The sequence below is a fragment of the Pimephales promelas genome, chromosome 17 (genome assembly GCF_988280905.1).
Source record: "Pimephales promelas chromosome 17, fPimPro1.hap1.1, whole genome shotgun sequence".
NCBI classification, from domain to species: domain Eukaryota; kingdom Metazoa; phylum Chordata; class Actinopteri; order Cypriniformes; family Leuciscidae; genus Pimephales; species Pimephales promelas.
The window spans coordinates 18433918-18454267 of record NC_142785.1 but is presented as its reverse complement, the minus strand read 5'-3'; the positions used below and the strand labels follow the sequence as shown (position 1 = coordinate 18454267).

General features: G+C 37.5%; 1 protein-coding gene across 4 annotated transcripts in view; it reads right to left on the bottom strand.

Annotated features, from left to right (window-relative positions):
- caskin2a (CASK interacting protein 2a) overlaps positions 1-20350 on the bottom strand; it is a 58957-nt gene that overhangs the window by 14964 nt on the left and 23643 nt on the right. Inside the window, exons 4-14 of one of the 4 annotated variants that reach the window (XM_039661362.2) lie at positions 18123-18220; positions 17123-17268; positions 15161-15256; positions 12518-12630; positions 9929-10037; positions 9625-9733; positions 8773-8867; positions 6170-6287; positions 2956-3126; positions 1554-1643; positions 1036-1163 (exon numbers count right to left, since the gene is read on the bottom strand). In XM_039661362.2, coding sequence (XP_039517296.2) covers positions 1036-1163; positions 1554-1643; positions 2956-3126; positions 6170-6287; positions 8773-8867; positions 9625-9733; positions 9929-10037; positions 12518-12630; positions 15161-15256; positions 17123-17268; positions 18123-18220 — 1273 coding nt within the window. The remainder of the gene's footprint in view (positions 1-1035; positions 1164-1553; positions 1644-2955; positions 3127-6169; positions 6288-8772; positions 8868-9624; positions 9734-9928; positions 10038-12517; positions 12631-15160; positions 15257-17122; positions 17269-18122; positions 18221-20350) is intronic. The other 3 variants (XM_039661364.2, XM_039661365.2, XM_039661366.2) reach the window with 3 other exon arrangements.

The window sequence follows — 20350 nt, the reverse complement described above, 5'->3', positions numbered from 1 at the left end:
CCATCACAAGAATAAATTGCACTTTAAAATATAAACAGTTATTATATATGGTATATGTATATATTTAATAATATTACACTATTCATATTTTTACAGTATTTTTAATCAAATAAATGCTGCATTAGTGAGCATAGACACTGCTTTAATGGTAGTTTTGGTAGTAAACAAAAATCACCTAATGTACCAATGACCTAATTCAGAATCATTCATTTCTTTCTTTTATTAATAATATTATATATACTGTATATATCAACAGTCATTTAATATTGGTAAGAATAGTTGCTTTTCAAGAAAACTCAAGAAAAACTTTTGTCAAGATTACAAGAAAAACAAGATACTGAGAGCACACGACAAAAATGGCTTCTGAGGGCTTCTATGTATAACAGTAATTATTTTTTCCCTTTGGTGCCTCTATGAACCATGAAATCTATGTACTGTGATGGGGTTCCTATCTCAAGAATTAATCAGTGCTGCATATTTCTCCACACCAGTTTTCTCACAGCTTCAGTTCCCCAATGAATATCAATGGCCATGCAGACAGAATCAGAAATCTCCAGGCGAAATCTCATACTGTCTGAGGAGGTACTACATTTGAATCTATGACCGATAAAAATGTATGTTTTATATAGTATGAATACGGGTAGTATGAATGAAATTCGGACGCAACACATCCACCAAGTTGCTACCAGCATCAGTTGAGTCACCTCACTTCCTTTCATAAATCCTCTCCGGTGCCCTCACGGGATAGTAAAGTGTCCATCGAATAAGCACTTCGGAATCTCGGTGGAAGTATTATGTCATCCGGGAACTTTTCGCCTACCCTTTTTAGAATACTATGTATTTGGACATATTACGTTGCCGTACTGTTTTTTGGAAGTATTGCATTTTGAAAGCAGCGCTACTGTAGAAAGCTACAGGCATATTCGTTTTATCAGGGTTGGAGATAAACTCTGCAGGAAAGTGGATCTTGAGGGCCAGAGTTGCCCAGCCCTGGCTTAAAAGGGAACACTGGACGTGTGTGAGATTGAAGCTCACCTTGGTGGTGTCCTGGACAACAGAAGTTGACTGATTGTGAGGAAAGTTTCCCTCAGTGCTCTGTCCACTGCCAGCACTGCGACTGCTGCCCATGCTGCCTGCACTCCCCACACTGTTCCTGTCACCTGCTAAAAGAAAGAGGAACAGACAAACATAGGAGAAAGAAAAAGAACAGTGGGTGAAATATATGTCCCCCCTCCCCCACTCCTTTTCTTCACATTGGCCAACAAATGGGGGAAAGATTTTTTGCACTGCGACCTCTGAACTCCAGCAAGGTATCTCTAGACTTAGGGAATGTTAAGGAGTACAAGGGAAAGTTGAGGAGGACTCATGAAAATTAAGGAACGTGAATGGCAAGCTTGACAAGATAGGACAAATATAGCCTAGGAGAACAGGAACCCTGTGAAACAGCTGGGAAAAATTCAACTTGACATGAAAGTCACTGGTGTACAGGCTTTAGGACCATCGGACGGACGTGAGGAGGAGAAAACAGACTAGGGGAGACGCACAACTCTTACCATTTGGAGAGGTCCTGAGGACCCAAATATCCTCTGGCTCTTTGGGACTAGCTGGCTTACACAGGGCACTGGGACTGTCGGGAAGCACACCTAGCAAACACAAATACTTTAAAGGGCCAGAGGGGGAGTCTTAAGGCCGACATCAAAGAACTTCCAGCGACGAAAGCAGACTGTGTTCTCTTCATGTCACGTTAAAAGTTTTTGCTTGAACACAGCGCAAAGACTACAGCCAATGGCCAACTAGCACATACTGTACATTGTGCAGGGAATAACTGTCTGTATCAGAGATGGTGGTAGTAGTTCTATATTCGTCACTCAAAAAGGGAAACAAGGACTGCGGATTATACAAACCACAAACAAAGTAGCACTTGCCTTCCATTTCGAAACATGTTGATCACTTTCTTCATTACAGACGACCATGTCGTTATGAAAATATTCGCATAATACAATTCTCAGGTAAGATCATCTCTTAAGTAAAATCACCTAAGAGATGACGTAAAATTAGAACAGCCGACTGTGTGTCTTCTTAACTTGAATTCATCACATTCACTTTTCTTCTTGTGCAGTGATTCGCTAAAGTGAAAAGCCAATCACAGACTGCCGGATGCTGATTCAACATGCCAATTGGCCAAAAAGCCACCAATGAGATCCAAGATCCAAGAACACACCCCAAAAAGTGAGCTGACAGCCAAATGTTGGTTTGGTGTGTTATGGCATTTATGGCTGAGTGCTGATCAAAATAAGCTTTAGACTAGGAATCACAAGGAAAATTTGATGGGCTAAAGTGCAGATTGTGTTGTTCACTAGGGTTGGGTATCGTTTGAATTTGAACGATTCTGATTCCGATTCCGATTCCGATTCCTCGTTTCGATTCCGGTTCCCAACGATTCTCGATTACGATTCTTTTAAGAGGCAGGGTCAAAAAAGTTTAGCTAACCAACGGTTTTTCTGAAGGAAATACTCCTTCTGTCACAAATACTCCTTTTGTCACAAATTTTGCATTTTGCCGAGATTTCGTTATTTTTAGAAAAGTGAAGCCACACTTTGGACCGCCAACGTAAGCTACTCATATTCGACTCACGCGGTTATGCCAACACTTCCGGTAGACGCTTCTTCGTTGGTGTTGTTCAGCAGTTTCTTCTTCCGCTCGGCGGACTGTGAATATCGAAACTAGGAATCGAAATTTTAACTTTTGAACGATTCCGGGAAAAATTAAAAGTTAGTCCCGGTTCCAATCGATACTCGATTCTCGATTCTCGATACCCAACCCTATTGTTCACATGGTCAGGGGTGGAGGACTTTTTTGCTCTCAAAGATTCTTGAATGGGCTCTTGAGGTTAGATTTTAAGTTAGCAGGCGTGTACACTTGAATTGATCCTTAAGAGTCTAATTCTCACGCTACCTGAGTGTTGATCCAGCCCGTTGTGGTGAGTCAGTACAGGACGGGTGGATGAGTATAAGGTGTAGGAGTCATCAGTGTGAGAGGTGTGATGAGAACTGTGTGAGGGCAGGGCTCGGGACAGAATATGATGTCTCTGGCTGGGCAGTGAGGCCTGCCGTGAGAGAACGCCCCCTATGGACACAACATTGAAACACAAATGAGGCACCATGGGCACAAATGACACATCACCCTTGAGAAAGATGATTCCATTAGAGACATGCTTTAAATGATACAAACAAAATTATATAAAGTTTGGGGTTAGTAAATGCTGGGCTTTTGAATTTTCCATTCCTCAAAACTTTTAAGCTGTTTCTTGAGCACCAAATCAGCATATTAGAATGTATTCAAATTTAAAATCTACAATTTTAAAATATATTAGAATAGAAACCAGACAATATTAGTGTTTTACTGTTTTTTTGATCAAATAAATGTAGCCTTGGTAAGACATATTTCAAAAACATAAAAACAAATCTTACCAACCCCAAGCTTCTGAATTAGTGTAAATATAATTTTTTATTATTCATTAAATGAATAATAAAAGAAAAGTGAAAAAAGGAAATGACATCTCCCCCAGAAATGAAAATTCTGTCATCGTTACTCATCCACAAGTTGTTCCATGTCAACCTGTTTTTCTCCATACAATGGGGTCTAAAACAACATTGAACTTTCATTGTATGAACAATCAAATGTTCTGCCATTCCATAGAACAGAAAAGTCATACAGGTTTGGAATGACAGAATTTTCGTTTTTGTGTCAACTATCCTTTTAACACAAAAGACGGAACTGGGGAGGTTTCAGCTTCTTGATGCGATAAAATGGGTGCGAGAAAAAAACCAAGTACAATGATATAAGTGGTTGGGTCTTAATCTGGCGGTTTTGCCTCCATCATGTCCTCTTCAGCAGTATTGAAGCAGGAGCTTATAGTGGAGGCTAATTTTGTACGAGCAGCAGGATGTTGATGCTGTGACATGACAGAATGCTGAGTCTGCCGCTGCGCTCGCTCTTGCGCACAAAAAAAAAATACCAGACTCATTTCAGGGAAAGATTTTCTGCTCAGGCCCTAGCAATCTAAAGCCAGCTCCCCCTTACATCGAGGCACATGGCTCTAAAGCTGATCCGCCTGCCCCAATATGTTCCTGTTAATCCCATTAAAATGTGTGTCTGCATGAGCCTTTATCAATGGACTACATGTCCACATGTCTGTCCAAGAATTTATGAGAGCTGCCCTAGTTCAGTATGCATTATTTTGATATGCATACTGTGGGGTACAAATGTCAGGGAGCGCATTTAAAATTGGGATTCAAATTCTATTTTAAACCTAAAAATAATGAAACTTTCAGGATTATGAGAGATTAAAAAAAAGTTATTAAATACAATTCTTCAATACTGTTAGGTCAAAAACTTATGCGGCTTTCTTTAAAATCAAGTCAAGTATATTTATATAGCACTTTTCACAATACAGATTGCATCAAAGCAGCTTCATAGCAGCTAAAGCAAAATGGTGATTTCAATACAAAGGGCACAAGTGCACAAAGTTCTACAGATGGTGGTGCCAAGATTATTAATCAAAGTTATTCATACAATTACAAAAATAACATTTAAATTATATAATATTTGGCGGAGTGCTGGAAAAAGTGTGAAGCAATTGAAAGAACGTCTTAAAGGGTTAGTTCACCCAAAAATGAAAATTCTGTCAGTATTTACTCACCCTAAAGTTGTTCCAAACCTCTACGTGTTTATTTGTTCTGCTGAACATAAAGGAAGATATTTGGAAGAATGTTTTAATCAAACAGATCTCATTCCCCATTGACTACCATAGTATGTATTTTTTCCTACTATGGTAGTCAATGGGGAATGAGATCTGTTTGATTAAAACATTCTTGCAAATATCTTCCTTTGTGTTCAGCAGAACAAATAAACACGTAGAGGTTTGGAACAACTTGAGGATGAGTAAATACTGACAGAATTTTCATTTATGGGTGAACTAACCCTATAAATTTCATTTAATATTTAATAGTAGACTTCAATCAATAAATCAATCAATCAATAGTAGACTAATAATGTTAAATAAAAATAAAAAACATTCTGCCACAATACCATGTTTACAGTTTGTATTAATACATTAAATAGATGAATTTTGGTGATATGTGGATTGAAAAGCCTTTTATAAATTGTTTGTTCATGGAACAATGTCTCTCCTGGTTTATACGGCAGTGCTGGTTGATCTGATATCTGTGGTTTATAACAGAGAATTATGTGCCAAATTTGAACGCTTCCCAACAGATCTCAGTGCAATGTTGTTAATTCTGTGGCAATTTCAAACTCTTTCTCACTGGATCTTCCAGCACTGTATAGTAACGGTGCTGCATGCTTGAGAATTGATATCATCCCACAAGTAAACCTATTCTGAGCTTGCGCTGCGCTGTTTATCATTTCTCTGCGCAGCTACGAGTAGTGCGGTTTCTTTTCGTTTGCAGTTTGAAGCTACACTATGTAACTCTTTTAGTTTATTCTTAGCTAAAAACACTTAGTTCGTTCAAAAATATATGTGCTCATTAATGCATATTTACTTCGTTCAAGTAATAAAGTATTCTCGTGAGTGTATAATATGCCATTGAAAATACATACGGGTAAGGGGTTCTGATGTTGGTCGCCATGTTGTCCCTCCATCTTGAAAGTAGATTAGCCAAAGAGGGACATACCCATTAATTCAAGCTTCGCCTTTACGTTTGAGTTAACACTCATGGACGAGGTCGAACTGGAAGCCATGTTAATCTTGGACTACACTGGCCACCGTAGGAGTTAAAACGAAATCGATGGGGGTAAAAATCACACAGTGTAGCTTTAAAAGGCAACTCTTATCAGTTGGGCAATGTACTGGTGATGCCAGTGTGACCTCTAACAAAATTTAGTTGCACCAGCAAGAAAAAAGGTTGCAAAATGCAACCATTTGGTCGCATTCTAGAGCCCTGATAATTCAGAATGAAAAACATTTTATTGAAAGAGGAAATCCTAGTGGATTTTTTGGACCCCATAGCATCCTTTAAAAAAAATAAGAGATAGGGTAGATAGCCCAAGTAGATAGGTGTTCATAATTTGACAATGGACCATATTTTTGTGGTAAACAAATAAATGCTTGAGTATGTTGAACAATAAACAGATTTTTTCAATATACCTGATCTGCGACTAATAACCTCCACGATGGAGGGAGGAAAGAATCCCACACGGTCAGTGCCTCTCTGACTGTCATGGATGTGCCCTTTCCAACGACCATCCATGTGCTGCTCTAAGACCTGGAACAGACCAATGAGATCACAGGATATTCAGGACCAACAGGTCTTACACCGTGCCCTAACCAGACATACAACGAAACATGATCTTTTCCATGTTAAATAGTGTTTTTGTCCTAACCAGTCGCAACAGTGTGGCTAGAAGAACAACATTGAAAATTTGACTGATTTTACCTTTATAGCCACACAGAAAGCAACAATGGATAATTTACCTCAGATCTTGAAAATAAATGAAAGGATTATTTAAAGTTCAAACTGTGAACTCAACAAACAAGTGTATTCTATGACAAAGACTATTTCCATTCACTCAGTGTATTTTTAATAATGTTAAAATGGTGTAATATTACATGAATTTGATTATGCACTTATCAATTTCCTTAGAGAGACTCCACCCACATGCTCTTCTAATTGGCTGTGTTTTTGTTTTGATTCTGTCTCCTAGTAGTGTCACGTCTGGTGTGGACAGACAAAAAGCTTGTCGCTAGAATCGTATCGCATTAGAATGCTTAATTTTTTAGAGAATTAGAGCTAATGACACTTCTCTTTTATTTTTGTATGTAATCATTTTAAATAATCTACAATTGAATTATAGCCCACAGTGTACCCTCCACTATTCAAAGTGAAATGAACTTTGTGTCATCAAGTTTTAAATAACCATCTTCTAACCTTTTCTTCTAACCTCATGGCCAAGCCTGTGATCGTTTCCTCATTTGGCCGAACAATGTGGTAAATTGAGTCAGTTGACATTCCACACATGGCAGAGATGACGCGTGTAGTAGTGAGTGCATCTGACTGACATGAATTGAATTTCTGTTTAAAGCAGGTCTGGAAATAGACACTACGAATACATTTAATGTTTATGTACAACGCATGTCTTTTAGAAGTCTATTAAATAAAAGAAAAATTACAAATCTGGTAATGGGGCAACAACATGCCCCTTGTATGATTGCATGACCAATGTGAAGAAGATTGAATAAACAAGTGGACATGCAATATTGATTTGGGTTGAAATAAATCTTTTATCCTAGCTTTGAAAACACTAGTTTTCTATTTTTCTAAAGTTTCTAATGTTCAGTCCATTTTAAAATAATTACAAGTATATTAAAATGTTTGACTGCTCAAATTATAATTTTTTTGTATAGTTTATATACTTTTATAGTATGCATATAGTATTTTGTTTATTCTTTAGTAATTTTAAGTTTTTTATACTTCTATTTAGCTTTATTTTTATTTCAGTTTTAGTAATTTGAGTACTTTCAGTTAGTCAATATTTCAAATTTTTATTTAGTCTTTCACTTAATATTTATATTTTAATATAAAAAAAGAAAATTATCATTTTAATTGGTCATTGCAGTGTTATTGTTAGGTAGATTAAAATAAAGCATTATTGAGATCCATAAAAAGCTATAAATAATTCTAATCAATAATTTTATCATAATTGTATGCATTTAAAATGTATTTGGAATTCAATTTACCACCTTTTTTCCAGGAAAGGAACCTCACAATGCTATTTATACCAAGTAAATAGTTTTGAGAAAAGAATGACAAATACTCATGGCAAGATCCATTTCAGCATTTTAGTGCCTGGGTAAACTACTGGTGATTAGTAAATACTTTTTTTGTGCAGAAATACAATCTGCAAATGAACCACGCTGTTTAATGATCTCACCCCATAGTGCTTTGTTTCTCAAAACCGCATTTTAAAGGTCCACATCTGTCTCTTAAAGGTGAATAACGGTTCATATTTTACCTCTTACTGTATTAATCATTGATATATGTGTTAATTTACCCCTAATTCAACTCCCTAAAGTCCTAATATTGCTGGAAGGGAACTATCTTTCATTGCAATCTTTTAAAAACACCTTAAGTCTCGTATGCCTCACTGCCACAAAAGCACAACAGTCTTTTATGCTAGCAGAATGGACGCCTAAAGCTATCTAGACAGACAAGGTGTGAACAGAGGCATGGCGTACATGCGCCACTGAGCCTCGGGCTGCACTCTATAGAGTCTTTTAGTGGGGGTGAAACAGACTGTTATGAAGGGAAACTAGGCTGAAAACACACTACTATAGCACAAACAACAAGCTACGGTTCATTCAAGTCAGACATCAAAGGTTATTAACAAAAACCTGTTGCAACATGCTAAAGTATTCTCTGTAGGGAAGACCAAATTACCATCCTCACTTGTTCACCTTACGGCTTTGTCTCTTTGTCTACGGCTGAGTGTTGTCTTGCATCTAAGTGCATATTTTCAGCGTTCTAAAACTGCTTTCAGCTTTACTGTTTCATCCACTAGTCTAAACTTTGTTGTTTTGGGTTTTGATGTTTCTGTAATTCATCAGAATACAGTTATTTGGTAAGAATGCAGATCAAGGCAACGCTCAAGCACATTGCCAATTAAATAGGCCAATTGCATAACGCACATTATACAGTATTAAATTAGGACGCCTCTTGTGAGAGATAGAGGGGTGTTCGCTTTTAAGCCTACCATGATTACGTCTCCTGCCCGGATGTTGAGCGCAGTGGGGTCATGGAGATTCCAGTAGTCCTTCAAAGCTCTCACCTGCAATGCTCCACTGGCGTCTAATGTCACAACCCAGGACAATGCATGCATGAATGATTGAGAATGATAGAGACAGAAAAACAGTTTGCATTGAAAATATTTATCATTCCTCTACTCGGGGTGGAAGTCATTTTCTGAGCATTCTTGATCCTAACCAAGATAACTACCTGAAATTCTAAAAGTTCAAGACTCAGGTGGGGTTTGTTCCAATAAGCAGAATTTAAAGAGGAGTAATGTAGTGTTTAAATACTCTGAAGCACATCTGAAAATTTAATGAGGAGTTGAGCTCAGAACGGGGATGCTAAACATCCCTCATCTTCAAACACAGCTCCTTCAGCTGTTTTAGTGCTCGTATCAAAGCGTGCACTTCAAAGACAACAAGCTGCTGGATTACAGGAGGGACAGTAGAAGGGTGCAGCGACTAAACATATTCAGACACAAAATACGCCCAAAAAACACAGACACGCAAACCGGTAAACTAAACTTTAAGCTAAATCTGCCATTGATATGCCCCAGGACAGCAACTCTATAAGCTTTATGACAAAAGCAATGAAAGCATATTCCCAGAAGAAACGAACACACAACACAAAACACCCTCTAGACAACTATTGTCTACATCCAGTCGAAGCTAACAATGAACAAAACCAAGTGGCTTGGCATTAAATAACATAAGGTACATCAACAGTAGAAGGAAAGGAAAGAGATAAGGAAATGGAAGATGAAGGATGGAAAGGAAAGGGCAAGGAAGGAAAAAAGATGTTTTGAATTTTGAGTCACCTCTTAGGAGTTGTTTGATTTCTTTGCTGGCATGTGAAGTGGTGAACTGGTTCACAATATCCAGGGCTGTTTGATTGTAGGTGTTGCGGTGGTTCACATCAATCCCAGTCTAAATGACAGATAGTAAACGAGTGGATTGAAAGTTAGTTCAGTAAAGAAAAAAAACCCACAGTATTTATTCTTGATAATAAATCTGACATAAGTTGACTTTAAAAACTCTCTTAGAAATCAATAATGTATTGCCATAGTGCATCTTGTGTAGGGACAGATAATATGCAAATGGTATTATTCTGTATCTACTTACATCAAGCAATAATTTTACTACTTCCGTTTTCCCGTAGAGGGCAGCCTCGTGCAGAGCTGTCCCGGATTTAGTGGTTCTGTTTATGTCAATCCCAGCTTTTAACAGCAATCTAAAAATGAGTGATAGACCACACAGACACATGAGCCATCCAGTCCACAAGACACAAACAAAATCACTCATGTCTTTAATAAACAGTACAGTCAGCTGCTCACTACCTGACATGGTCATCAGGTTTTATACTTTGTCCTTTATTAAATTGCTATTTACCAAATTAATTAAATTGACCAAAAATATTGATTTCTGTTTCATTTTTTTCTGTTATCCCTCCAATTGCAGTGAGTGGGCTGAACTGAAACTAAAACCACATGATGATATTAAGTTCAAGACCACCAGGCAAGGGGTCAAAAGTCAAGGCAATTTAAAGCTTTTGAGTAACAAAAACAGCCTGTGAATCAATCAATTTTACATTCTGAGTGTCTCCTCAGGATTCAGTATCCAAAGCAGCAGTACAGTCTACATTATCCATTGAGCTAATTGGTTAATTCAGCCAACTGAATAGATTAAAGGCTTGCCTTCCCTTTTTAAAGGAGGTCACCAAAAGTGTTCACCCAAAAATTCACCCATTTAGTCATGATGACAGAATATGGACCAAATTTGTAGAACTGTTTGGAGACTACTTTAATTACCATTAACAACAACCAATATTCTTGTGCGTCCCACTGAAGATAGTAAGCCATACAGGATTGGAACAACATGAGAGTGAGTAAATGCTGACGGAATGTTCATTTTTGGTTGAACCATCAGTCAATAATCAACATGACAATAATAATAATTATAATAATAATAATTGCACCCGAGTAAAAATGTTCATTGATTTTTTTAACCCATCATGAAATAACAAAGCATAAATTCATTACGTTTTTAAGAAGGCCAAGCAACTGAATGTTTTATACTAAGTGTAGAGCTGCCGCCCGTTACGACTGTCATTCTTTCCCATGTTTACAAGTTCCAGCATTCCAGAAAGGCAGTGGAGGGGAGAGTTGAAGCTTGAACTTTCATATATGGTTACTGCTAGAGGAGCATGTTGAGCAGCTGACTGGGTGGTGTAACCCTATTCGGACTCATTCCTAAGCATGTTACCATCACAGCGCACTCAGAGGGGAGGGCAGCCCAGGTCAAAACATCCACACACTAACAAACGCACTACACAGTACACTCATTCCACACCTTCTTCTCTTCACCTCACTTGCTCGACAAACATGTCAACAAGGCGTCCAGCCAAAGTCTGCCTGACTGACAGCTAAATAGCACACTACAGTATGTTGCAAAAAAAGACAGACAGCCTCCCTCCCAGCATGCTTGCATACTAACACCCATATTTTCTCACTCTTATTGCAACTGACTGCCTACAGAAGTTTAAGGCATAATAGGTAAGCTCCAGATGCGACGGACGTATCAAAATGTAGGTAGTAAATTTATGATGCCTTCTCGATTTTGGCCAAATTGTATAATGCCACTGTATATATTCTCTGTGAAGAATGCATACACTCACCTAAAGGATTATTAGGAACACCTTACTAATACTGTGTTTGACCCATTTTCGCCTTCAAAACTGCCTTCATTCTGTGGCATTGATTCAACAAGGTGCTGATAGGATATTGATAGGATAGTATCTTGCAGTTAATGGAGATTTGTGGGATGCACATCCAGGGCACGAAGCTCCCGTTTCACCACATCCCAAAGATGCTCTATTAGGTTGAGATCTGGTGACTGTGGAGGCCATTTTAGTACAGGGAACTCATTGTCATGTTCAAAAAAACAATTTGAAATGATTCAAACTTTGCGACATGGTGGCCATGAAGGGATGGACATGGCCATAAAGGCCATGGACATGGCTCAGGTAGGTTGTGTCATTTAAACAATGCCCAATTGGCACTAAGGGGCCTAAAGTGTGCCAAGAAAAGATCCTCCACATCATTACACCACCACCACCAGCCTGCACAGTGGTAACATGGCATAACATGGCTAAAAATAAAATAAATCTAAGATTGTGGATGGATTAGAAATGTAAAATCATAAATATCATATATAATTACGTTAAATGATAGGAAATGATGATCATAAACTTATTTTCCATTGAACACTTTAAAATAATTAATAAAAAATGTATCAAGAATAATTTAAATGGATTAAAACTGGTGTATATGAAAATATAAAAATATGAAAATATACTATTTTACCCAATGTTTGTGTGCACAATGTAATTTGTTTTTATATACCTATTAGATTATCGAGCCATTACTTAGACTAGAGTAATGAAAATTAATTAAGTCAATTAATTGCAAGTCAAGTCTCCCTGCTATATGTGTGGAGCAGGGACGTGCTGCCTATGTCAAGCACTCCAAATGATTCACTTTTGAGGTTCCATGACCGTAGTATATTTTAAGTATACTGTAGGTAGTATGCAGCTCACTATGTTTTTAAAAAGAGCTCACCTTTCCTCTGAAACAATGACAATATTTTGAGTGCACAAGCTGATATAGACTTAAAGGAACACAACAGGATTCAAGGGGTTAGGGAAAAGTGGACCTGATGATGTCCTTATGGCCATTGCGGGCAGCCAGATGCAGGGGGGTGTTATCTCTGCCATTTCCTTCTAAGAGAGCTACCACCATGTTACTGCTCAACAACAGCTGGGTCACCTGTAAGAAAGAATTAAGAAACAGTGAGAAACTGATCCAAAACTAGTGAACTTTCAGCCAAAAAGCACTATAGTTTTGCCTATTTGGGTCTAGACAAGATGTCACTGCCAATTTAAATGACAGGAAAACAACCATCCTGGTTGTCAGCCCGGGCATGTGACTTTGTACTCCATGGCATTGGGAATCTGTCAAATGCAATTCAGTTTCCAGCTGGGGCAGAATCCTCCTCTAGCCCAGCAACTGACTCGCTGGTGTGCTGCTAAATTAGACTCATTCCATCAGCCTGACTCTGCAGCATTTGCATTCTAGAATTCCAAATGACTTGGGCGAAAGATTAAATAGAAATAGTTCACCCCGGTGAATCTAGTTTGAGGTGAATTAAAGAGCTCTCTGTCATCAGGAAAGCTATCTCAGGCAGTTGAGCTTACTGATATTCTTTACCACTGAATGTGCACGTAATACAGTCTTCGCAAAAATAAACAAGACCTCTTTCAAGCTTTATGTCACGAACTCTTGCTTATAATTATATTTGAGAATGCGGTGTGGAAATAGATTCGGCGCTATAAGCTTACACTGAGACTGGGATAAATACGTTAGAAGTTATAAAAGGCAAAGCAATTTTAAATCGGATGAGCCCTAACTATATTGATGCAGAAATACCAATAGATGAACAATTCCACACCCACATCAAGCTCCGGTGAAAACTATTGTGCCCACATATTCTTACATTATCAGATTATGTATCAGCTGATATTTAATATTGATGTAGGCTAATTATTTAGATGTTATGGCCAATAACAATAAATTATCAATATAAAATGCTATACTATTTTGTATAAATAAAGAATAAAACACTAAAAACAAAAAAAACTGGAGATGCACCGATTGCGATTTTCTGTGTGATGTGTATATAGTGTGATGCCGAGACCGATTTTCTTTCAAAGAACTATAATTGACAGCATATACAAAGAAAAGTATAATTTTTTTTCAGTTTCATTAAATAAGGGCTTTACAGACTTAATAAATTAAGAATAAATAAATGCAATAGATTCAGAATAGAGATATGAAATAAGCACAGCTTTAGGTTTTTCAGGTGGTATACAGTATATTCAGGTAATAAATACTACAGAAATTAAAAAACAAAACTGGATACTCTTCATTGTAAAAATGAAATAAAGATTAATGCTTACAATTAGTTACAAAAGTTATTCAGTCAAGACAAGAGAGTGATTTTCTTTTCTTTTGTTCTTTTATAACATGATAAACACCAGCAGAAACATTAGACAGCTTTCACTTTAAGAGTTAATGCACGGATCCGATATAATCTTACACAACTTACGTTATCTTTCTAAACTTATTAGATTCCAAATCTGACTGTGTTTAACTAAATAAATAGCTGCCAAGACGAGCGTTGACCATTTAAGAGCAGTAAGACACACATTTTGGTACTAGTTGCGACTCTCAAGCTGCTTGAGACTGACGCACGGCTTTCTGTATATAAAGTCTTTGCTACGGATACATGTAGGCCTGACAAAAAATTAAATTACTCTAGCCTGGATGCCAGCCCGAACTCTGCCCACAACATTTTTTGGTCGGGAAGTTCGGTCTGGACTCGATCCATTGAGGAGTAATTATGATCAGGCAAAAGATGTTCGGGCCAATCAAATTGGCAGGGCGGGCTTTATACTATGATGGACAGATGATCTTCAGGGACGTAATCATCACGTTATCAAAGAGCGCTTAACTGGTTTCCATCAGAGATGACTGCAGCTGGAGAATTGAGATGTATAGATTCCGCTGTCGCGTCTGTTGTGAAATAAATCAACAGCGCATTCATTTTAATAGAAAAACAGAAAACTGCAATCAAGGCATTGTCGAAAAAGATATTTTTTTCCGTCCTTCCAACATGATTCGTCAAAAGCGTAACTTATCAGCTGGCTCCGATGGTCGCTAAGAAGATGGGACGTAATGAAAAGCCTGTGGTCGTTGTGGTTTCTCCTTTGGTCGCACTCATGGAGGACCAAGTAAAAGAAGCAACACACTTCTAAAATAAGTAAGTTCTGTAGTTGACAACTGTGAAATGCAAAGTAGTTGCCTTACTGCGTTGCTCTGATTGGTTGTAGGTCTACCGACTATCCAATTGAGTGCAGAGTTTTTTTTTTCCTGGTTCGGTTAACACACCTCATAAATCAAAACCCTATGAAGCAGTTTCAGACTCATATTCTCACTAGAATATGAGTATGACGAAGTCAGGCTACTTTAACTCGTTAACAAAAGTTAATTCTGTTTGATATCGTTGGTCAGCACTGCACAGGTAAACTGCAAGATTATTATCAATCTTTTTCTATTTTTTTGTTTTGTGGCATCTCTGATATATGCTTTTTGAGACCTGAATAGCACAATTCAAACGCATTAATCCCACTGAGAGGGTACAGTGGCAGGCCAAGTTACAAGGTCACAACAAATGTTTATGTATTATTATTAGTATTATTATTGAGAGCGCCACTCTCAAAATCTCTTCCCAGCTCACCTTGAGTCTGCCAAACTCACAGGCCAGATCCAGAGGGGTCTTCTTCACGTTGTTGACAGTACAGGGGTTGGACTGGTGTTGTAGTAGCATTTCAGACTGAGGGACACAGAAACAGAGATACAGTGAAAGGTCAGAGGAGCGGTGTCTGCCTGCATAAGGTTTCTGGGATTACACAATAGAAGACAATGTCAAAAGTCATATCAGTTTTAGTCTACACATATATGAAAAGCTGAAATAGCATCTAAAAAGGTCAAGGCCTAAGAGGGAAAAGCCAGAGAAATACCATTGATCCTTTGTAACTAATTATGTTATATGGTACACCGTATATCCTGTGACATTTTTTGTAAGAAAAGGTAGGACACATGGAAAGGGAATACTCAGCATTTCAAACCAAACAACTGGTCAATCTAACCTGGTTCGGAGAGGTATCATTATACACAGCTAGGTTAAGTAAAAAAAAATGCATTGTTTTGAAACAAAGCCCTGGATCTGCAAAGTAATGTTATATCTTTGCTAGGAGTAGGGACCTCTTTTTTGCCTTGAGCGTGAAACGACATGTCTAGCATTTTCATTCCTTTCCCTTTAGACAACATAAAACACTATGCATCTGTTTTATCTAGCTGCAAGAGATCTGTAAACAGCCTCAAAAGCAATATTTTGGTTTGAGTCGCAGCACATTCCTAAGTCACTATCAGTGCTGCATTCAGCCTTTTCGCCCATTTATTTTGAACTACTAAGTGATGTATCTAGTGTTGCACTGAAATTTTGGCAACTGAAAAAACTTGTTTTAAAATACTATTAAATTGAATGAAATGTCAGTGCTTCAGTAAATGATTTTGGCCCACTATGTTACATTTACCTCAAAAAAGCCAATAATTTACATATTTCATTAGTCATAAAAATAGAGGGGAGAATTTTACACTATATTGTATATTCATTTCATTTTTACTTAGACTGTCTTTATTATTTAATGTGTGTTTGAATAAATCTGTCATGGATACAGTTTATTGCATGCAGCCACCATTTACATTTTTACGAATTGTAGTAGAATATACAACTCGGATTTCATTTGTGTGTTGACTTTTTTAAAATAAATGTGATTTATTAATTGATTATTAAATAAACTTTATTTTTTGCTTTCCTTTATATTCAATTCGGGGGAAAAAAAATCACTGAGGTGCATCAATAGATATACCAAATGCAGATCCATAGTTTATGATGGCAATACAAACTGATTTTCATAAAAAGAAAAATAATTTGTTGCATGGAAATCACTTGGTTTAGACTGATTTAAACAAACTCTGGTGTGATTGCTTAGTTCCTTTGAGTGTGGTCCATTTTTGTAAGTGTGCACCAAACAAGAAAACCGAGACCTACATTTTCAAGGGGTCTCTGTCCACATTCATATTAACTCTGGTACGGTTCGGCTGAAATATGAATGTAACGGATCACAGACATCTCAACAAACCAAAAACAGTATTTGATGTCACAGTTCAACACAGGAGTGGGAACCGCCGTTTCCTTGCAGCACATGTTCATTTATGTGCAACAGAGGAATTCCTTACATTGTTTTGATTCGCTTACACACTTTATTAGCTCTTTGTGAGTTCTCAGCTGGTAAGAAAATACCACTATATGAACACGCATACAACGTGCATTTAGTCCAATGAGACGGTTGTGGCCCTATCTTTATGCCTTATGTTTTGTAGCTTTAGGTTTAGTGTTAAAAATGACAGCATGAATGCCAAACGAACCAGGACTGAATGTAAAGTTTATTTTATGGTCCAGACCAAAAGGTCTGAATACATCAGTACAAGTCCCCACCATACCCGTCAACTAAACCTAATACCAAACCCAATTCTGTACGCAACTCTAGAATCTACAGAATTTGAATCTTGATATTGTTGTCCCTTGTGTCAGCTTAGACAGGCACAAATTGGTCAAAAGTAGTGAGGTACGTACCACCTCATGGTGTCCGTACTGTGCAGCCAGGTGGAGAGGGATCTGTCCATCGTGTGAAGCCCCATTTACAGAAGCTCCAGCTCTCAGAAGCATTAGTACAGTCTCGGCCTTCCCCTGCCAGGCAGCATAGTGCAATGGACGCATACCTTTAACAGTGAGCAGAAAATCATTATTTTCAAAGCGTCTAGGTTTTTTTTTTTTTTTCACGCTGGGAAAGAAACTGTGCTTTCTTTGGTGGCACAATCATTTTTCTTTTAAAGGGGCTAAAAAATAGAATTTAGAAACCCATTACTAGCGACACCGGTGGCTTTTAAGTGAACTGCAGCATGCAACTTTTTGCTCGTGCCTGCCCTGCACTTGTGCACATGTAAAGTACAAGATACTGAACGTAATTTAAGCCAATAAATGTAAGCTTTTTGATTTTTTGCTTAGACATAAAAAAAAAAGTTGGAGATATACTGTTAACGAACATCCTGAGACTTCCACACTGCTGAATGCAATGTTTAGATGAAGATATATTTTCTGCACACTTTCATCTCATTAACAAAATATAAACCTGACAGCACTGAGAAAGTTGTTAAGAAAGCATCTGATCATAGCAATGTGGATATGTTTGTACCAGCTTTCCAATTCACTGGCATCATGTCGACAGATGAAATAAATACACTGTTATGATAGTTTATATATAAAGTAAATTTGAGACTAAACTACATATAAACTACATATATCTAACTATGTGAGACTACAGTATAGTTTGAATCCCTTTTCTTTGCATGACACATTGACATTACAGAATGTCATTTTCAGCATTATCCTGAACATTGTATAAGCATTGATTCCATGTGTCATTGAACAAAAGAGAGGTTCTAAGGAGAGTTTTTTTGGTGGAAAGTGTTGATATGGAAAAAAGTACAATAAAAAAAAACATTGCGAAATAAATAAACTTATATAATAATGTTAAAAAATGGGATAAAAATTGTTAAAAAAAAAAAAATCTCACCGTTACTGTCTTTGATGTCCACAGTGGCCTGTGCCTCCAACAGCAGAGACAAGAGGTCAGTGGTGCCAGTGAGAGCCGCATGATGAAGAGCTGAAAAACTGAAGAATAGAAATTTAGGGAAAAGTCCTGAAAACTACACAAATTTCCTGGAAACTGTTAAAAGCTACTTAGATCTCTGAACTTATATGTTTATTGGTCAAATTAAAGGTGCAGTGTGTATTTTTAGCGACATCTAGAGGTTTGGTTGTGAGTTGCACTAAGAGCTCAGCCCACTGCTCACCCCACCCCTTGAAGAAGCTACGGTGGCTAAAACGGGACAAACATCTTGTCGTCTGAGACAGCAGAGAATAGCCAGAGTAAGCCAAGAGTGTGTAACATTGTCACTGTTTCTGTACCACAGTCCATTATAAACCACATCATGGATAAAGTTTACAAAGCTTTAGTTAGATGAGGATCAAGTGTCTTAATATATAATATATTAATAGTAATCAGTTGATTGTCTCAAAAACGTAACCAGCATATTTCTCACCACATACCAAATCGACGGGTTGGTGATTCCTGTAACATACTGTTATGGTCAATGACAATAGTACTAATCAGCTGTCTCACGAACATAACCAGCACATTTATCCCACATAGCAAAGCCATAAAACAGCGACGAAGTTACATGAAACAATCCAACTACATATTTTACACCACTGACAAGGGAAAAGTCACTACTCACAGTGTTTATGGCTATAGATTCTAGCTTTCTGCGGCTTCTCATTCAAGGTAGTGACGAAACGCGTTCTGTAGCGCTGTTTGTTCGATGTCGGCTATGGTACAAACATAACGTCACAATATGTCGACCTTCATAGAAGGGGGTGCCCGTGGTGTAGATATAAATGTCTCATTCTAAGGTAATAAAACATTATGGTTTATTAAGTAAAATCTTTATACACCACTGAAAACAGTTAAGGATGTCATATTGCATTTCTGTTAAAATGCAACAGAAAAAATTTTGTAAAAAAACTGCACCTTTAAAGCATTTGGCCAAGCAGCAACTCAAAAGATTTAATTAAAAAAATACAAACTGTAAACAACAAAAAAAACATGGTGTATTTTTATGCCCTGATGAAACACAATGAATCAATACCTTAGAAAAGGCCTTCATTCATTTTACAAACAAAACATGACAAAAATGCATCTCATTTCCCTCTTTCTGGTGTGAAAGAGGGAAATGTTGGCCAGTCTGTGACAGTTTTTGTCACAGAGTTCAACTGAGTACAGCACTGAGATCAGTCCTGACGGCACAGCAAGAGCACACTGCCCAATTAGCACTTATATCTCTGTTTTCACAGTCGCTTTATGACAGGGCATGGTCCAGCTTCTAAAACATGCATGTGTTTGAGGGAATGGATGACTGGAAAATGAATAAAAGAAAATTTCAAGTACTGAACTCAACCTATGCGGATTAGGCCAAATAAATCTACTCCGTCACCATAAATTAAGGACCCAACACAAACACATGTAATAAATAGTGTGCTGTTCAAAAGTCGTAGGGTAGGATCTACAGATATATGATACATCAAAGGTATTGTTATAAGTGGAAGAGCTGAATTAAAGGATTAACATTTCTTAAATCTGATGCCAAGTGTACTTGACCACATATTGTCCTATAAGTAAATGCCATGTAAGTAAATTCTAGGAACGGCTATTCAAACGTGTCAGTGCACTTAATAAGTGTAATAAGTTTAGGATGACTTTTCCTAGCAGACTCAGATTTTTTTCTAGGGTTACTGAAACTGAATCTGGTGGAACTGTCCAAATCCCAACAAAGCATGTCTGTCTGAGACAGCTTAAAAATGTAATCACAGGAACTGAATACCAAGATTTCTTTAGACCTACTTGTCTCAGAGAGGAAATGTCTGCTTTTTCACTAGCAACTAGCTTTTGCTTTATACTGTATGCTGTTGTTTGATGACAGTGTGCACCAGTTCAAATGATTCTCCAAGTAAAGTTACTCAGTATTTATTCAAAGTTTGAAGGATCGGTTTAGAGACATTCCTCCAGTCCATAAGAGTAGCTCAGCATCACAATCCCTCTGACTTGAGTTTAATGATGGATGAGACATTTATGCATTTTACAGTGTGTACTTGTAACACAACCCCATTTTACCAAAAACACCTAAAATACAGGAGAATAAAGGCCCTAAAAGAGTTCACAGTGTACAGTGGATTGATGAAATT